This window comes from Condylura cristata, unplaced genomic scaffold (assembly GCF_000260355.1).
Source record: "Condylura cristata isolate star-nosed mole 26May11 unplaced genomic scaffold, ConCri1.0 scaffold00008, whole genome shotgun sequence".
Classification (NCBI taxonomy): Eukaryota; Metazoa; Chordata; class Mammalia; order Eulipotyphla; family Talpidae; genus Condylura; species Condylura cristata.
The window spans coordinates 45024220-45039403 of NW_004567109.1; the positions used below are offsets into that span (position 1 = coordinate 45024220).

Sequence of the window (15184 nt, forward strand, 5' to 3'; positions counted from 1 at the left end):
CGGGGAGCAGAACAGGCAGATCAATGAAGTACACTGCTGAGGGGAGCAGCGGGCGGGTCAGGAGAGGTCTGCCATGCCATGGGGTCACCTCCGAGGCAGGCGGGAATTGAACTCATGTAGAAGTGGCTTTAGCTTCTCAGTGCTGTGCTTTAACCCGCTGCACCACTAGGGAGGGCCCGATGTTAAGTTTTGGTGTGTTCACTGAGTAGTTTGTTAGCTCTCCAATTTCAGCCCTGACTTCTCCCCTTGACATTTACCCTTGTCTAATAACTAAGTCCCAACCCAAACTATTTTCTCCCCACTCTAGAACTCTTCTAGGTATTCCTAATTGGAAGTTGCCTAAATTAAAAAATTGAGACTTATCAAAATAGTTGACAGTTACAATATCCAACTTAGCTGCTCAACATCCTATGTCTTAGGGATTATTGTTGGGTTTTAAATGAGTCAAAACTTAGAATAGCACCTGGAAGATAGTAAATTTTATTGTTATTATTTATCCTAAATCTATCGGTTAGTACTTTGTAATAATAAACTACATACATTGCAAATCTGTGTCACTTCTCTGAACTTAGAAAAACACTCTGTAGTTCTATTTTCAGTGGCAATGGTACCCGATATGTTTCTTTTTTTTTTTAGTTTGTGAGCACATTTTAAAATCCAATTTCCTCGGGAAATGCATCTACTCTTTACTTTTGTATACGAGGGTGTTCTGGATTCCCTTGAAGGCTATATACCTCGGATCCCTTAAGGTTCCACGGCACAGAAGTAATGGGTTCAATAAACTTAGGTTAAATGCATAAAAGTTGACTTTCCTTAGTATGACATCTGCCTCAATCTCTTGCAGATTTCTTGCTTGGTTTTTAGCCTTTTTGCATGGCTTTTAATTATACGCTTGATGTCAACTCTTGTACTGAACTACTAGTAATTTCTGTTCCTGCTATTTCTTCTGTGTATTATATCTGTTTGTATCACTTAACTGTCCTTCAAGTCTTACCTCTCCCAGTGAGTTTTACTTAATTCTGTTTATCCTCTTTACCACCCCCTACCCCCTTGGAGGTTGAACTAATTGTTTTTAATATTCATTATTACCCTTAAGACTTTGACTTTCTTTTTTTCACAAACTGCTTGGAATTAAAATTAACCCTTAAGGTTTCTCTTTGTACTTGACATAAAGGACAAGAAACTTGTGTCTTTAGGTCTTGTAACCATAGTACCTTTCAGTAAACTCGAATGAACTTTGTCTGTTTAATGTTTACCTCCACCACCCCTTTCACTCATTACTGCTTACATCTTGTCACTCTGTTAAGAACCAAAAGTGATTCCCCTCTATATCAGGTAAAATTTTAACTTCTTTGTGTAATATAAAGGGCTCTTTGTCATCTTTTTCTTTCCTTTCTTTCCAAACTCATTTCCTACTATTTTCCAACACAGACAGAGCTTATAAGTTACAGAACTGTGGTACTTTCATCCTATAAACACTGGGTAACCCTGCTGTTTATCTCCAGTTACCATTGCATATGTTATTACTTCTGCCTGGAAGACACATTTACTCTACCCACATTCCCAATCTACAAATAATCCCTTTTTATGACTTAAGTATCTCTAGCATCATGAACTATGCTAGTTTCTCAAGCCCACTGAGAATGACTTTTGTACATAGATAGATAATTACATTATGGTCTTCTTCATTATCACAGGAAGATCTTAAAGTAGGAAGTCTTTCACTCTGGTTTTCACATCTCCTAGTTTGTAACCTAGTACATCATAGATGCTCAATAAATGAATGAATACTTGTGAAGTTGAATTTAGATGAAAGTATGATGACCTGTAAACTTGTGATAAAGTTTCTTTGTTATCTTGCATCTAGTTTTAAAATATTACTGTTTTTACATCTAAGCAGTTTGATTCTCTAATATTTTTAGGTATCTTAAAATACTGACCTAAAGTAAAATACAGTTCTGGTTTTAAACACTCATGGTAATTAATGTTTGCCTTTTTTCTCATTTTTATATTTTTAAGGCCTATTGTGTAACAGAACCTGGAGCAGGCTCTGATGTAGCTGGTTTAAAGACCAAAGCAGAAAAAAAAGGGAATGAATATATCATTAATGGTCAAAAGATGTGGATAACCAACGGAGGAAAAGCTAATTGGTATGTTGTTTAAAACATCTCTGTATATTGCGTCTTAATTACTTTATATTCAGAATCTTCCCTCCCTTCTTTATGATTAAACTATCACAATTAAGATGATTTTTTATTCATGGCCCTGGAAGCTCCATAAAAACTATAAAGAATTCAGTAATTTCAAAAGCTATTTCTTTTTTAAAGATTTATTTATGCTTACAGAATTAGGGTACAGGTCAGAGGTGCAGGGGTGGTGACAGGATTCACTAGAGATAGAGTGGGGAGCAGAACATACAGACTGACAGATTACACTGCTGAGAGGAGCTGCAGGCAGGTCAGAAGAGGTCTGCTATGCCATGTGGGTCAGCAACCTGCCCAGGGATCAAACTCGTGCTGCAGTGGCTTCGGTGAGCTTCATGATGTGGTGCTTTAACCTGTTGCACTACCAGGGAGAACCCCTCAAAAGCTATTTTAAAGCCCTTAACTATTTCTTCAAATTAACTCTCAGGAACTTAAAATAAAAGTAAATATAATTTAAATACAATAAACAAAATACCTACTCTAGCTGAATCTGGGTAGGAAAGTTAGAGCTCCATCGACTTGTTTACTGTCTCCACCCTCTTGTTTGCGATATCAACATCTCTTTGAACTCATTCCCTAAGATTCTTAGGAAAAAGAAAACTACTGGTATGTATCTTTTCTCTGATCCAGGACAGTAAACAAAGAGCCTTATTATTATTTTTTTTTAACAAAAATCTCAAAGATCTAAATACATGTCCAAACTTAATGTGAAATTCAACAACAGATAATAAATTCACGTGTATTAATACTAAATGTTGAAAAAAATATATCATTGCTAGCATTATTTGTTGAGAAAAAGTGAAAGTTTAGTTAATAACTATAGGTTCAACAGAAATCAACAATGTGATAAGCCTCTAGAAGCTAATGTAGGGCCTTCTTGGTGGCTTAAAGGGTTATGTCTTAGCACTATGATGCTATCAGCAGCCACTGCAACATGACCAGGGAGGTGACCCACCTGGGACAACAGATCTGTCTTGTCCAATGCTGCCCTCAGCAGTGCATTTCAGTATATCTGCCTGTTCTGCTCCCCACTCTGTCTCTGGGGATTCCTCTCAAGCACCATACCTCAGGCCTGCACCCTCTTACATGCATAAATACATTGAAAAAAAAAAAAAAGAAAGAAAAGAAATTCATTGTTTACAGAATTTTACTCTATAGAGTAACTTGTTACTTGATAACTTGTTTGTTTTTTTATTTATTTTTTATTTTTTTTTTAATTTTTTTAATTTAATTTAATTTTATTTTATTTTTATTATTTTTTAAAGATTTATTTATGCATACAGAACTGGGGTATAGGTCAGAGGTGCAGGGGCACTGAGAGGCTTCACCAGAGACAGAGTGGGGAGCAGAACAGGCAGATCGACGAAGTACACTGCTGAGGGGAACAGCGGGCGGGTCAGGAGAGGTCTGCCACGCCATGTGGTCACCTCCGGGGCAGGCGGGGATCGAACTCATGCTGTAGTATCTTTAGTCTCTCAGTGCTGTGCTTTAACCCCCTGCGCCACCAGGGAGGGCCAATAACTTGTTTGTTTTAAGCATAGAAAATAAATTTATTCAGCCTCCCTGGTGGTGCAAGAGGCTAAGTCATAGCGCTGTGAGTACATGGGTGATATGCGCATATAGATGTTTTTGTCTTTCCCCTCATGTTCTCCTTTTAAATTTTTGTGTGAAGAATCTTCTCCAAGTAAAATTCAATAAATATTTATAATAATCAGCTGTAATAAAAACACTGATGTTGCTATATAATTTATATTTGTCCTCCTTTTTCCAGGAGCTTGTCTGTTGAAGAATTAAATTAGTTTTGGGAAAGATGAAGTGTAGTTTCAACATGTATGGGACTTTTTAAAAAATTACAACTCATACTACCAAAAACATTTAAATTCCACATTCACCAGAGACAGAGTAGGTAGCAGAACAGGCAGATCTACTGAAATACACTGCTGAGGAGAGCAGCGGGGGAAACAAGAGAGGTCTATCTGCACCCAAATGGTCCAGATTCCTGGCCTGGGATTGAATTCATGTTGCAGTGGCTGCTGATAGCTTCATAGTGCTGAGACTCAATCTCCTGTGCCACCAGGGAGACCCAGAAATACTAGTTTTGCCACCATCACAAGTGTGTGAATCAGACAAGCTGTAAACCTTTATGATTCTTCATTTTCTCATCTTTAAAGTAGGGAAATAATTGACATTGTTGGGAAGATAAGCACTTAACCATGTGTTATCTCTTGGTAACATTATTGTATATATCTCTGTATTTACTAGGTACTTTCTTTTGGCACGTTCTGAGCCAGATCCTAAGGCTCCTGCTAGTAAGGCCTTTACTGGGTTTATTGTGGAAGCAGATACCCCAGGAGTACAGATCGGAAGAAAGGTAACGTGCATATCTATCAGTGATAAATGCCTCAAATGTTATTTTAACTGTATATTTAAAAATTACTGGTTGCTTCCTTTATTGCAAACATTTTGTTTATATTAAGAAAGAATAAGTTATGTTTTGATGTTCATAGGTAAAATAGCGTGTGTAATGCTGATGATTTTAAGCTGAGTTTAGTCATTATTTGATAGAGTGGCCATTCAGGTCCTAGTCTGTGGAGAATACTAGAACAGCTGTGAGGGAAAATACAGTAGGACTCAGGGGCCTCCTTGGTGGCAGAGGAGTTAAGTCTCAGCCCTGTCAAGCTATCTCCAGCTACTGTGGCATGAGTCCCACCCCAGTCAGCAGGCCAGGGAACTAACTCACATGATGCAGTAGACCTCTCCTGTCTTACCTGCTGCTTCCCTTAGCAGTATATTTTCTTTCCTCACAGCAATCTTTCAGGTAGGGTAATAATGTTATCCCCAATTTATGGAGTAAAACAATTTGCCATAAATTGAATACCACCTTCATACAAAATCTGTGTCTGAGAAAAGTATGGAAATAGCAGAGCCTTGAGTGTGGAGAGACAGCAAGAAAAAAGTTTAAATACGAAAGGTAATTTGACATATTTCAAAATAATCTTAATCTGATAATTTAGCACTAGTAGCATTTAAAGTGAACTAAAGAGAAAAAATTTTTAATTTAACAAGTGAAAAAAAATCATTTAAGTTGTCTAGTGAGAGCTAAAGAAGTATGATTTAAGATTATAATTTATTAGGAAGAGGCTCCATTTTATAACTGTAAATCTCTTTTGCAAAATGAATTTGTAAAAAAGAAAACTGACTAATTACCAAATATCTTCCATATTTAAGGAAAGGAAGGAATTATGGAGGTTAATTAACAGTTACTAAAGGTTACATGAGTATACTTTCATCTAAATCAGATGAGAAGTTCAGATTATCTGGTCAGATATTAGACTCTTAGGGTGGCATAATCTGTACTGTAAAGGCTAATTTGAATTGGCTAAATTATGTAAACTTGTAAATCTGTATGTGTAAAACCTTACTTTGTTAAAAGCTATCAGAATCTTTCTTGTACCAAAAAAAAAATAAGGATTGTACCCAGTCCTCTTTAAAGTAGAAGCATGTTGCCAGGCTTTATAAGAGGAGTCACATATAGGTCACAGAGTATAAATGGCAGAAAGTACACTACACATTATTTCAGTATGTTTGATGAATATTGAAACCAAGTGATTTACTCAAAGTTACAACGTACTTAGAAATTCAGTTGAGATTAGTGCTCAGGTCTCCTAGAACTTGCCCATGCAGTTTCATGCTCCATTCTCTTTGAAGCATATGTATTATAGGTAGAGTGCACTTTACAAACAAAGCTTATTGAGACTGTCAGAAACAACAAAATGTAAGTACTAAAAATGAATGGGCATATTCAGAGTCATTTGTTTTTATTTAAGTTTTACTTAAGTTTCCTTTTCAGAGGTAGTTGCTAGTACTAAATAAAAATCCAACCAAGCTAATTTTAAAGGTCTAGTTGGCTTTATTAAAAGATGTATTCAGGCCCCTCCCTGGTGGCGCAGTGGGTTAAAGCACAACACTGAAAAGCGAAAGCCACTTCAGCATGAGTTTGATCCCTGCCCTGTAGGTGATCCACATGGTGGCAGACCACTCCTGACCCGCCTACTGCTCCCCTCAGCAGTGTACTTTTGTCCATCTGCCTGTTCTGCTCCCCACTCTGTCTCTGGTGAATCCTCTCACTGCTCCTGCAACTCTGGCCTGTACCTCCAGCTCTATATGCATAAATAAATAAATCTTTAAAAATAAAAAAAGATGGGTTCACATATTGGACAGTATGCCACCAAGTAAGGAGTGTGCCTAGAAAACTTTTAAAGCTTGAGAGTGGCGCAAAGTTATTAGCAAAATAAAAGATTATTTTAGGCAAAACCATCTTTCCTTAGAGGAAGGTAGGGATTGTCATCTTGCAGATTACCTCACTAATACTGACCAAGAAACTCCAGATAATTAGTTTAAATAATTCACTCCTCATTATACCTTGTGATTTCTAGTTTCATATTGTTTATCCCAATTTTCTTCTTAAAGAAAAAACTGAAATTAAGTATTTATTATTAGGTTCATACTATGTGCCAAGCACTGTATAGGTCAAAACAGACAAAAATTCCTGCTCTTGGGGGACTTACTTTCTATTAAGAAAATAACTGCTTATTTTAAAACCTCAAGTCTCTTTTTTAAAATAACATTTTTTAAATAATTGGGCAATTATTTGGAAAATTTTATGCCTTATAAAATATTTTGTGTTTTAGAAATTTTATAACTTGGGATGAGTCCAGGAGATCTTTTGGTTTTAAAATGTTCTGGTGTTTGGGGTGTGTCTGGGAAACAAGATAGAATAGTGTTTTGTTGCCAGATTCTAATACTGATTTACCAGATGAGAGTTTTTTAAAGCTTATGAAATTAGCATAAGGGAGTATTAGGGACTGCATGGTGCTCCCTGAGAAATAGGCAGAGGCACTAAGTAAGCAGTTTTAACTCAGATAATTAGAGGTCTTTGTTCTGTCCAGGAGGTCTTTCCATCTCTCCTGATCTAGACCTCTTCTTGCTGAATTCCATCTCATTAGCCTAGAGGGCTGTTAGCATAAAGGGTGTTTTTAGTGGTAAAAATCTTATTTTATCTATTTTATGTATTGGGCAAAGGTTTCTTCTTAAAGATAGAGATAGTCACTATCAGAGTTTGGGTAAGTGACCTGGCCCCAAATCTCTCCTGGAAAAGTGCTACTTTCTACATAAAAATCCTTGGCTGGCCTCAGCCTGAATTAATGTCCAGTATCATAAAGTTTCCTTGGACTCACTGGACCTTGTCTCCTGAGAATCACATAGACTTTGTCACAACTGCAAAACCCTCCCATTGTACAAGAAAGAATATGTAAATAAATAGGTGTATCTGTTTTCCTATAAAGATTTCTTAATGGATATTGAAAGCCTTAGTTTGTTAACCGCTGTCTTAGAAAATTGCCCAAAGCCATGAAACAGTTGCTAAAACCAAAATTAATGCTAGATTCAATGGTGTTCTATAAACTGTTACTTCTTTTTAGGAAATAAATATGGGTCAGAGATGTTCTGATACAAGAGGAATTGTCTTTGAAGATGTGAAGGTGCCTAAAGAAAATGTTTTGATTGGTGAGGGCGCAGGTTTCAAGATTGCAATGGGAGCTTTTGATAAAACCAGACCTCCAGTAAGTAATGACTTGATAGTCTGTATGGAACCTTTTTACTGACTACATTTGGTATGCTTGGTTGTATATTTTTAAAAATCTGCTGCTTTTATTAAAGATGGGGAAATATTGTTATTCTTTACTTTTTAGGCTTCTTTAACTCCCTTGCTGCCTGTTACAGAAATTCTTTTAGCAAACTCACAATTGCTAGATGAAGAGCAGAGCTAGGCAGTTTACGTTTGGCTTTATCATTCCTACTGCTAGGTACTCAGTTCCTCTCTTCTTACTCATTAAGACTATATCCCCTAAGGAGCTTTCCCTTGTTAAACAGGAAGAATGACTTGTCCTTAGGCTTGTATCTTGTGCCTTACCCATGTCTTCCATTAACGTTTAAATCCTACTAATGTAAATTAAAATATTTTTTGTCCTCCCCTCTCTTCCCTTGTTCCATTCTCATTGACTGAAGGTTTTCTGTCATCTTCTGCTTGTCTAATCTTTAACAGAGAATGTTAGGCAAATAGCCATGTACTGTGTGTTTTAAAGAGATGTGAGCTTTTGCCTTGTTTTATGTTAAAAAACTAGGTAGCAGCTGGTGCTGTGGGACTTGCACAAAGAGCTTTGGATGAAGCCACCAAGTATGCCCTGGACAGGAAAACTTTTGGAAAGCTACTTGTAGAGGTAATTTTAATACTGTACTTACTTCATACAAATGTACAGACATTGATTTTTATGTAATTATTTGAAAATTATCTTTAATAATTTTATATATTATCTTTATTAATTTTAAATAAAAATATCTTTAATATCTTTAATAAAACGATTTTATGACAGTTATCCACTCAGTGACTTACTGTAAATTACAAAGAAAATGAAGAACTGGTATTTGTTGTGTGAGTGCCTGGTCTTTTGATGTGGATCATTCCAGCATATGAAGTGGCACCTTACTGTGATTTTGATTTACATTTTCCTGATGATAAGTGATGGTGAAGATTTTCCTTGTACCTGATGGCCATCATATGTCTTCTTTTTGAAGAGGCATGACACGCATTTTAAATATATTGTCTAATTCTTGTAATGCTAACATTGTTTTGGTAGCACAATGATCTTAATTAAAGATCAGGAAATTGAAGCTCAGAAAAATTAAATGATTTTGTCCCAGGTCACAAAATTTGTAAGCCACAGATTCAGGACTCTTATTTCATGTTCTTGATTACCAATAATTTTAATACTAAAGAATAATCATTTTCTTAACTCTGTAGATCTCTTCAAATATTGACTCACCTTCATTATCTGTATTTTCTCTTGTAACGTGCTATGTGTTGTACAGTGAACAAACTCTTCATTCATTTCTGTCCTTATGAGTCAGTGGTTCTCATCTACGTTAAAAGATCAGATTGTTTTTAATTTTCAGTTAGTTAATCTGCTACTTATTCATCTTTGATTTATTGTAGTTTCTTCATTTTTTAGAATTTGTATTCAGTTCTTTTTAAATTTCACCTTTTTTTTTTTAAGAAAATGATGACAGAGGTTTTCAATATAGCTTCTCTTTCTCTTTTACATCCCTAATTTTATTATATGTATGCATACACACACACACACACACACACATATACACCTTTATTTAGTTACTTTCAGGATTTTTCCTGTATCTGAAGTTCTTAGAGCCCAATCTTTGTATCTCACTTTTTCCTTGTAAGCAAAGGTAATAATATCTTTCTACAGAAGGCATTTTCCTTCAATGCACCGAGGACGCATCCTAAAGATTGGCTTCTTTAATGTCTTGATAGTTTTATCAGGCACTCCAGAAGAATCACTATTCTAAGAACTGTTTCTCCACTTGGCGAATCCTGTACCACAGAGTGCATACTTAAAGAGATTCACTTCTGGGTCTCTCTGGTGGCACATGGAGTTAGAGTTTCAGTATTATCAAACTAACCAGCCACTGCAGCATGAGTTCAATCCCCAGCCAGGGAGCTAACCCATATGGTGCAGTAGATCTCTTTTGTCTTGCCCACTGCTCTCCTCAGCAGTGTATTTCAGATCCTCTTATTCTGCTCCCCACTCTAGTCTGTCTCTGATGAGTTCTTTTACCCCCTATACCTCTGACCTTCATCCCAGTTCTTGAATGAATAAATAAAAATGAATCTTTAGGCCCTCCCTGGTGGCGTGCAGCGGGTTAAAAGCACTGCACTAAGAAGCTGAAACCACTTCCACATGAGTTAGATTCCCGCCTGCCTGGGAGGTGACCACATGGTGTGGCAGACCTCTCCTGACCCGCCTGCTGCTCCCCTCAGCAGTGTACTTTGTCAATCTGCCTGTTCTGCTTCCTACTCTGTCTCTGGTGAAGTGTTTCGCCACCCCTGAGTCTCTGGCCTGTATCCCAGTTCTGTATGCACAGATAAATAAATCTTTAAAAAAAAAATGAATCTTTAAAAAAAAAATAAAGACATTCATTTCTTTATTAACTCCCTGACTGTCCTGAGCAACAGATAAGTTTCTTTGTGACTTTCCTGCCTTGATAAGCCAATGAATGGAGCCTTTTAGTTCCCCCTTTGGAAAGAGCTTTCATATGCAAGTAATCTGTTTCAGCTCTTTGTTCATACTCACAACCAAATCTCCTGTTCTTGTGTATTCATTAAAACTCCAATTCCTGTCTCATTGAACTGTGACATTTTTTTCTCAGTCAGAATTTAAATTCCCTTGGAAACATTTGGAGATTTCTTGCTAAAAAATACATAACCTCATTCCAGTCATGAGAAGGCATTAGACAAAAACCAAATTGAGCAATATTTTTCAAAAAATAACCAACCAGGGGCTTCCCTGGTGACACAAGGAGTTGTCCTTAGCCCTATGAAGCTGTCAGCAGCCATTGCACACAAGTTCAATCCCCAAACAGGGATCTAACTGACATGGAAAAGGGATCTAATTCACATGGCGCAGCAGACCTCTCCTATTTCGTCCTCTGCTTCCCTCAGCAGTGTATTTCAGTAGATCTACTCTGTTCCCTACTCTGTATCTGGTGAATCCTCTCACCGCCTCCCACCTCACCACCACCACCACCACTGATATCTCTGGCCTATTCCCTGACTCTTGTATGTATAAATAAAATAAATCTTTAAAAAACAAAACAGTATTCTTCAAAAGTGCTCAGGTCATAAAAGACAAGTCCTAACAGCATGGTGAGGTCTAGGGAGAAGTAACTAAATTGTATAATATAATCTTGAATAGGATTCTTCAACAGAAAAAGGACATCAGTGGGAAACTTGCTAAATTTGAATAAAGTATATAATTGATGATAATAATCAATGGATAATATTTTACCAATATTGATGTCCTGATCTTGATCTTTATACTATATATAGTTTTGTAATAATTTAACTTTAGAGGGAGTAGAGGGGATCTTTTTAAGTCTAAAATTAGTTTTAATGCTTTAAAAATATTCTGGAAAAAAAAGTTTTAAATGTACATAAATAGCCTTAATTTTGTTTTCTTTTCAATTCTAGCATCAAGGGATATCATTTTTGCTGGCTGAAATGGCAATGAAAATTGAACTAGCTAGAATGGGTTACCAGAGAGCAGCTTGGGAGGTTGATTCTGGTCGCCGCAATACCTATTATGCCTCTATAGCAAAAGCATATGCTGGAGATATTGCAAATCAGATAGCTGCTGATGCTGTACAGATTTTTGGTGGCAACGGATTTAATACAGATTATCCTGTAGAAAAACTAATGAGGGATGCAAAGATCTATCAGGTAAGGTTAAGGATGATTTTGTTGTTTTTTAGGGGACAGAATATTCATAAATGACACAATAGACTTCATTATTTAGAGATTTTGTATCACTAGTAATGAGAAATGACATTCATAGACGGCTGAGAGCTGAAGTTTTTGGAACTAATTATCACATAAAAGAACGTTACTTTTAAGTTGATGCCATAAGGGATGTAGGTTAAAAAAGTAAATGTACAGATATGTGCAGTATGTCTGGAACAACTTTCTTTGACTCTTAACATTATAGCTAATTATAACTTATCCGGTGCTCTTTTAAAAATGTATATGTCACTGAAAATTATTTTATTTTGAATCTTGGTTGACAGCTCACCAATAAAACATATCTGGGGAGTTAAAAACAACATAAATGACTGTCTCCCCTAAATTAAACTAGTGACTAATAAAACTGGATAGGAGTAATTTATAAATAAGATAAAAATGTCCACCTTCACAACATGCAACTTAAGTCTAATTATAACCCCTGCACCACAACCACAGTATATCTTCTTTTGCTTCCTTTTCCCTTTAGCATATAATTAGAGAAGTTGATTCATCTACAATCTAGAGATAGAATCATAGAATGGACTAGAGTTTGTCTCTTATCTAAGATTACAGGTTTATCTTGTAATTTTCTCTTTTGGAGCTTGTAATAATTATAATTCTTAATATTATCAGCTATTTAACTTTTTTTTCTCTGCCATGTGATGAGAAGATGAATAAATTACTACAGTTAGAAGTTTGAATTGGAAATGAGGTCTTACTATGAAGATTTTAAGTGAATAACCAAATCCTATAGCATTTTTTTTTTTTTTTTTTAGCAACATCATTCCTTAGGCAGAAGAAACAAAATCAGGCATGATTGAAGATGACATACAACTAATAATAGTTCAGAAAATTTGTGGGGGTCTCCTTTGTAGTGTAGAAGTTAGTCTCAGTGCTATCAAGCTATAGGCAGCCAAGAGTTTGATCCCCAGACATGGAGCTGACCCACATGGCATAGCAGATTTCTGCCTTGCTGGCTGCACCCCTAAGCAGTGCTAATATTTTGATAAGTGGGTTTTAAAATAATTTTAACTAATCTATAGGGAATTATATATTTTCATGGATTTCACAAAGTCAGGTTTGAAATCACTGTAGACTGCAGATGTTGTATGGCTTGATTTGGTATTGTAGTAAAATTTATGCTATTGTCCAAAATCTCAAGTAAATTTAATTATGAATATACTGAAAATATCTAACCTACATTTATTTTTTTTCTTGCAGATTTACGAAGGTACATCACAAATTCAAAGGCTTATTATAGCCCGTGAACACATTGGCAGATATAAAAATTAACAAGATTACTATAGAACATAGTTAATCATTGTGTATTTACAACACAATCCATTAAGCTGCAGAAAAATAAGAGGGCTTTCATATTTTTCTAGTAAAAATTTCTAAATATGTACTCTTATGCTAAATCAATCTATGCAACTATTGTAATATTTTCTACAAATATTATTTTATTTAACTATGTCTAACTTTTTCTCAGATTTGGTTTCATTAAAAATATTTTTTGTCCTTAGTACTTCCATAATGATATTAACATAGAAAAATACATTTGTTTTACAATTTTGACCTCTTAAAAGTAACAGAAATTTCCAATGACAAATAAATGAGCATATAAAAGTATTCAGCTTACCCAAAATTTCTATTAGAAAACTGTATTAGGATTTGGACACTGTTAAATAATTTCTTGAATGCTTAATGAAATTATATTAAAAGAAGTTAATTTTAATATAATTAAGGAGGCAGTTGTTTTTAATTTGAGACAGTAATTATCAAAAATGTAAGGTCCCTAGTCCATTATACAACAATCAGAAGATATTTGAAATGTTACTTCTTTCTGAGTCCACATTTCACTTGCCTTATTATATAATCAATAAAGTGTGGCTTAAAATATTTTTATAAGACCTTGGGTCTCTGGGTAGCTTTTGGTCTGTTGTACACAATCTTATTTTGTGTGCATACATTATGAAAAGAAACAAATAAAACTTTAAAGCTAATTAGTGTATTGTATTCTTTCTAGGAAGCTTTATTATTTCATGTAGTATATACTGGATTTACTTAGTATGATGCAAAAAAGGCTTTCCATTTTGAGTATTTAGGAATTCATTATTTATCATGTTCCATTCTTGTTCTATAGCCAAGCGTTCCCTAATCCTTATTTAATTCTGTGATAGAATAAGAGCTAATACTTACCTATTATATTTCCTATTACTTAGATAAGTTATCAGGTTACAGCCATTACAGCCAGGAAGTAGAATCAGAGATTAAAGACATGATTGTTGCCTACATCTGTAAATAGATGACTTCTGGGTAAAATGTAGCTTATGAAGATTTAAGGACTATATCAGAGTATTCAAGTTTGTATAGAAGAGATTATTTCCAAGATTCCTATATTTAAAAAACAAATCCAATGGCTGTATGGTTTCTGAGAATTTCAACCCTTACCTACATTGTTCACTGTCAAAGAATACAAAAAGATTTTAGAAATTAAAGATTAAATTCTGGCCCTCCCTGGTGACCCAGCAGGTTAGGATGCAGCAGTACAAATTAACTGCAGCCATTTCAGTTGAGTTCGATCCCCGCCCTGTAGGTGATCCTTATGGTGATCCTCATGGCGGCTGACTTCTCCTGACCCGCCCACTGCTTCCCTCAGCAGTGTATTTCAGTCAGTCTGCCCGCTCTGCTCCCCACTCTGTCTCTGGTGAATCCTCTCACTGCCCCTGCACCCCTGGCTTGTACCCCAGCTCTGTATGCATAAATAAATTTTTTTAAAAAGATTAAATTCTAAAGGCAGTAGTGCAGCATGTTTATGGGTGTGTTCATATTTTAACATGTTAAAGATTTTACCAACTTAAGGAGTGAGAACTAATGAGATGTTATAATTGGTATAAGGAAAATTTGAAAAACAAACATGGTACTTAGAAATGCTTTAGAGAATTTGCTAAGAGATATACAACTGGTTAGTAGGACCCTCCCTGGTGGCGCAGTGGGTTAAAGCACAGCACTAAGAAGCTGAAGCCACTTCTGCATGGGTTCAACCCCCCCTGCCCGGGAGGTGATCCACATAGTTTGGCAAACCTCTCCTGATCCTCCTGCTGCTCTCCTCAGCAGCTTACTTTGTCCATCTGCCTGTTCTGCTCCACACTGTGTCTGGTGAATGCTCTCACTGTCCCTGCACCTCTGACCTGTACCCCAGTTAAGTATGCAGAAATAAATCTTAAAAAAAAAAAAACAAAAACTGGTTAATAACTTTTAGGACAGAATGTCTAATGGGGTCACCTTTTCCACAGAGCAGAAATTTGGTTGTAGTTTGTGGTTCACCTGAATTATTCTTCACCTTTTTTTTTTTTTAAAGATTTATTTATTTGTGCATACAGAACTGGGGTGCAGGCCAGAGGCTCAGGGGCGGTGAGAGGCTTCACCAGAGACAGAGTGGGGAACAGAACAGGCAGATCTACAAAGTACACAGCTGAGGGGAGCAGCGGGTGGGTCAGGAGAGGTCTGCCACCCATGTGGCACCCATGTGGCACCTCTGGGGCAGGCAGAATCGAACTCATGCAGA

General features: G+C 36.1%; 1 protein-coding gene across 2 annotated transcripts in view; it reads left to right on the forward strand.

Moving 5' to 3' along the window:
• Positions 1-13515, forward strand: part of ACADM (acyl-CoA dehydrogenase, C-4 to C-12 straight chain) — a 22177-nt gene extending 8662 nt beyond the window's left edge. For both annotated transcript variants that reach the window (XM_004679129.2, XM_012722762.1), the window contains 6 exons: positions 2020-2150; positions 4467-4575; positions 7685-7825; positions 8387-8482; positions 11308-11556; positions 12838-13515. In XM_004679129.2, the coding sequence (XP_004679186.1) occupies positions 2020-2150; positions 4467-4575; positions 7685-7825; positions 8387-8482; positions 11308-11556; positions 12838-12909 (798 nt within the window). In that variant the 3' untranslated portion in view covers positions 12910-13515. The remainder of the gene's footprint in view (positions 1-2019; positions 2151-4466; positions 4576-7684; positions 7826-8386; positions 8483-11307; positions 11557-12837) is intronic.
• The last annotated feature ends 1669 nt before the right edge of the window (positions 13516-15184 follow it).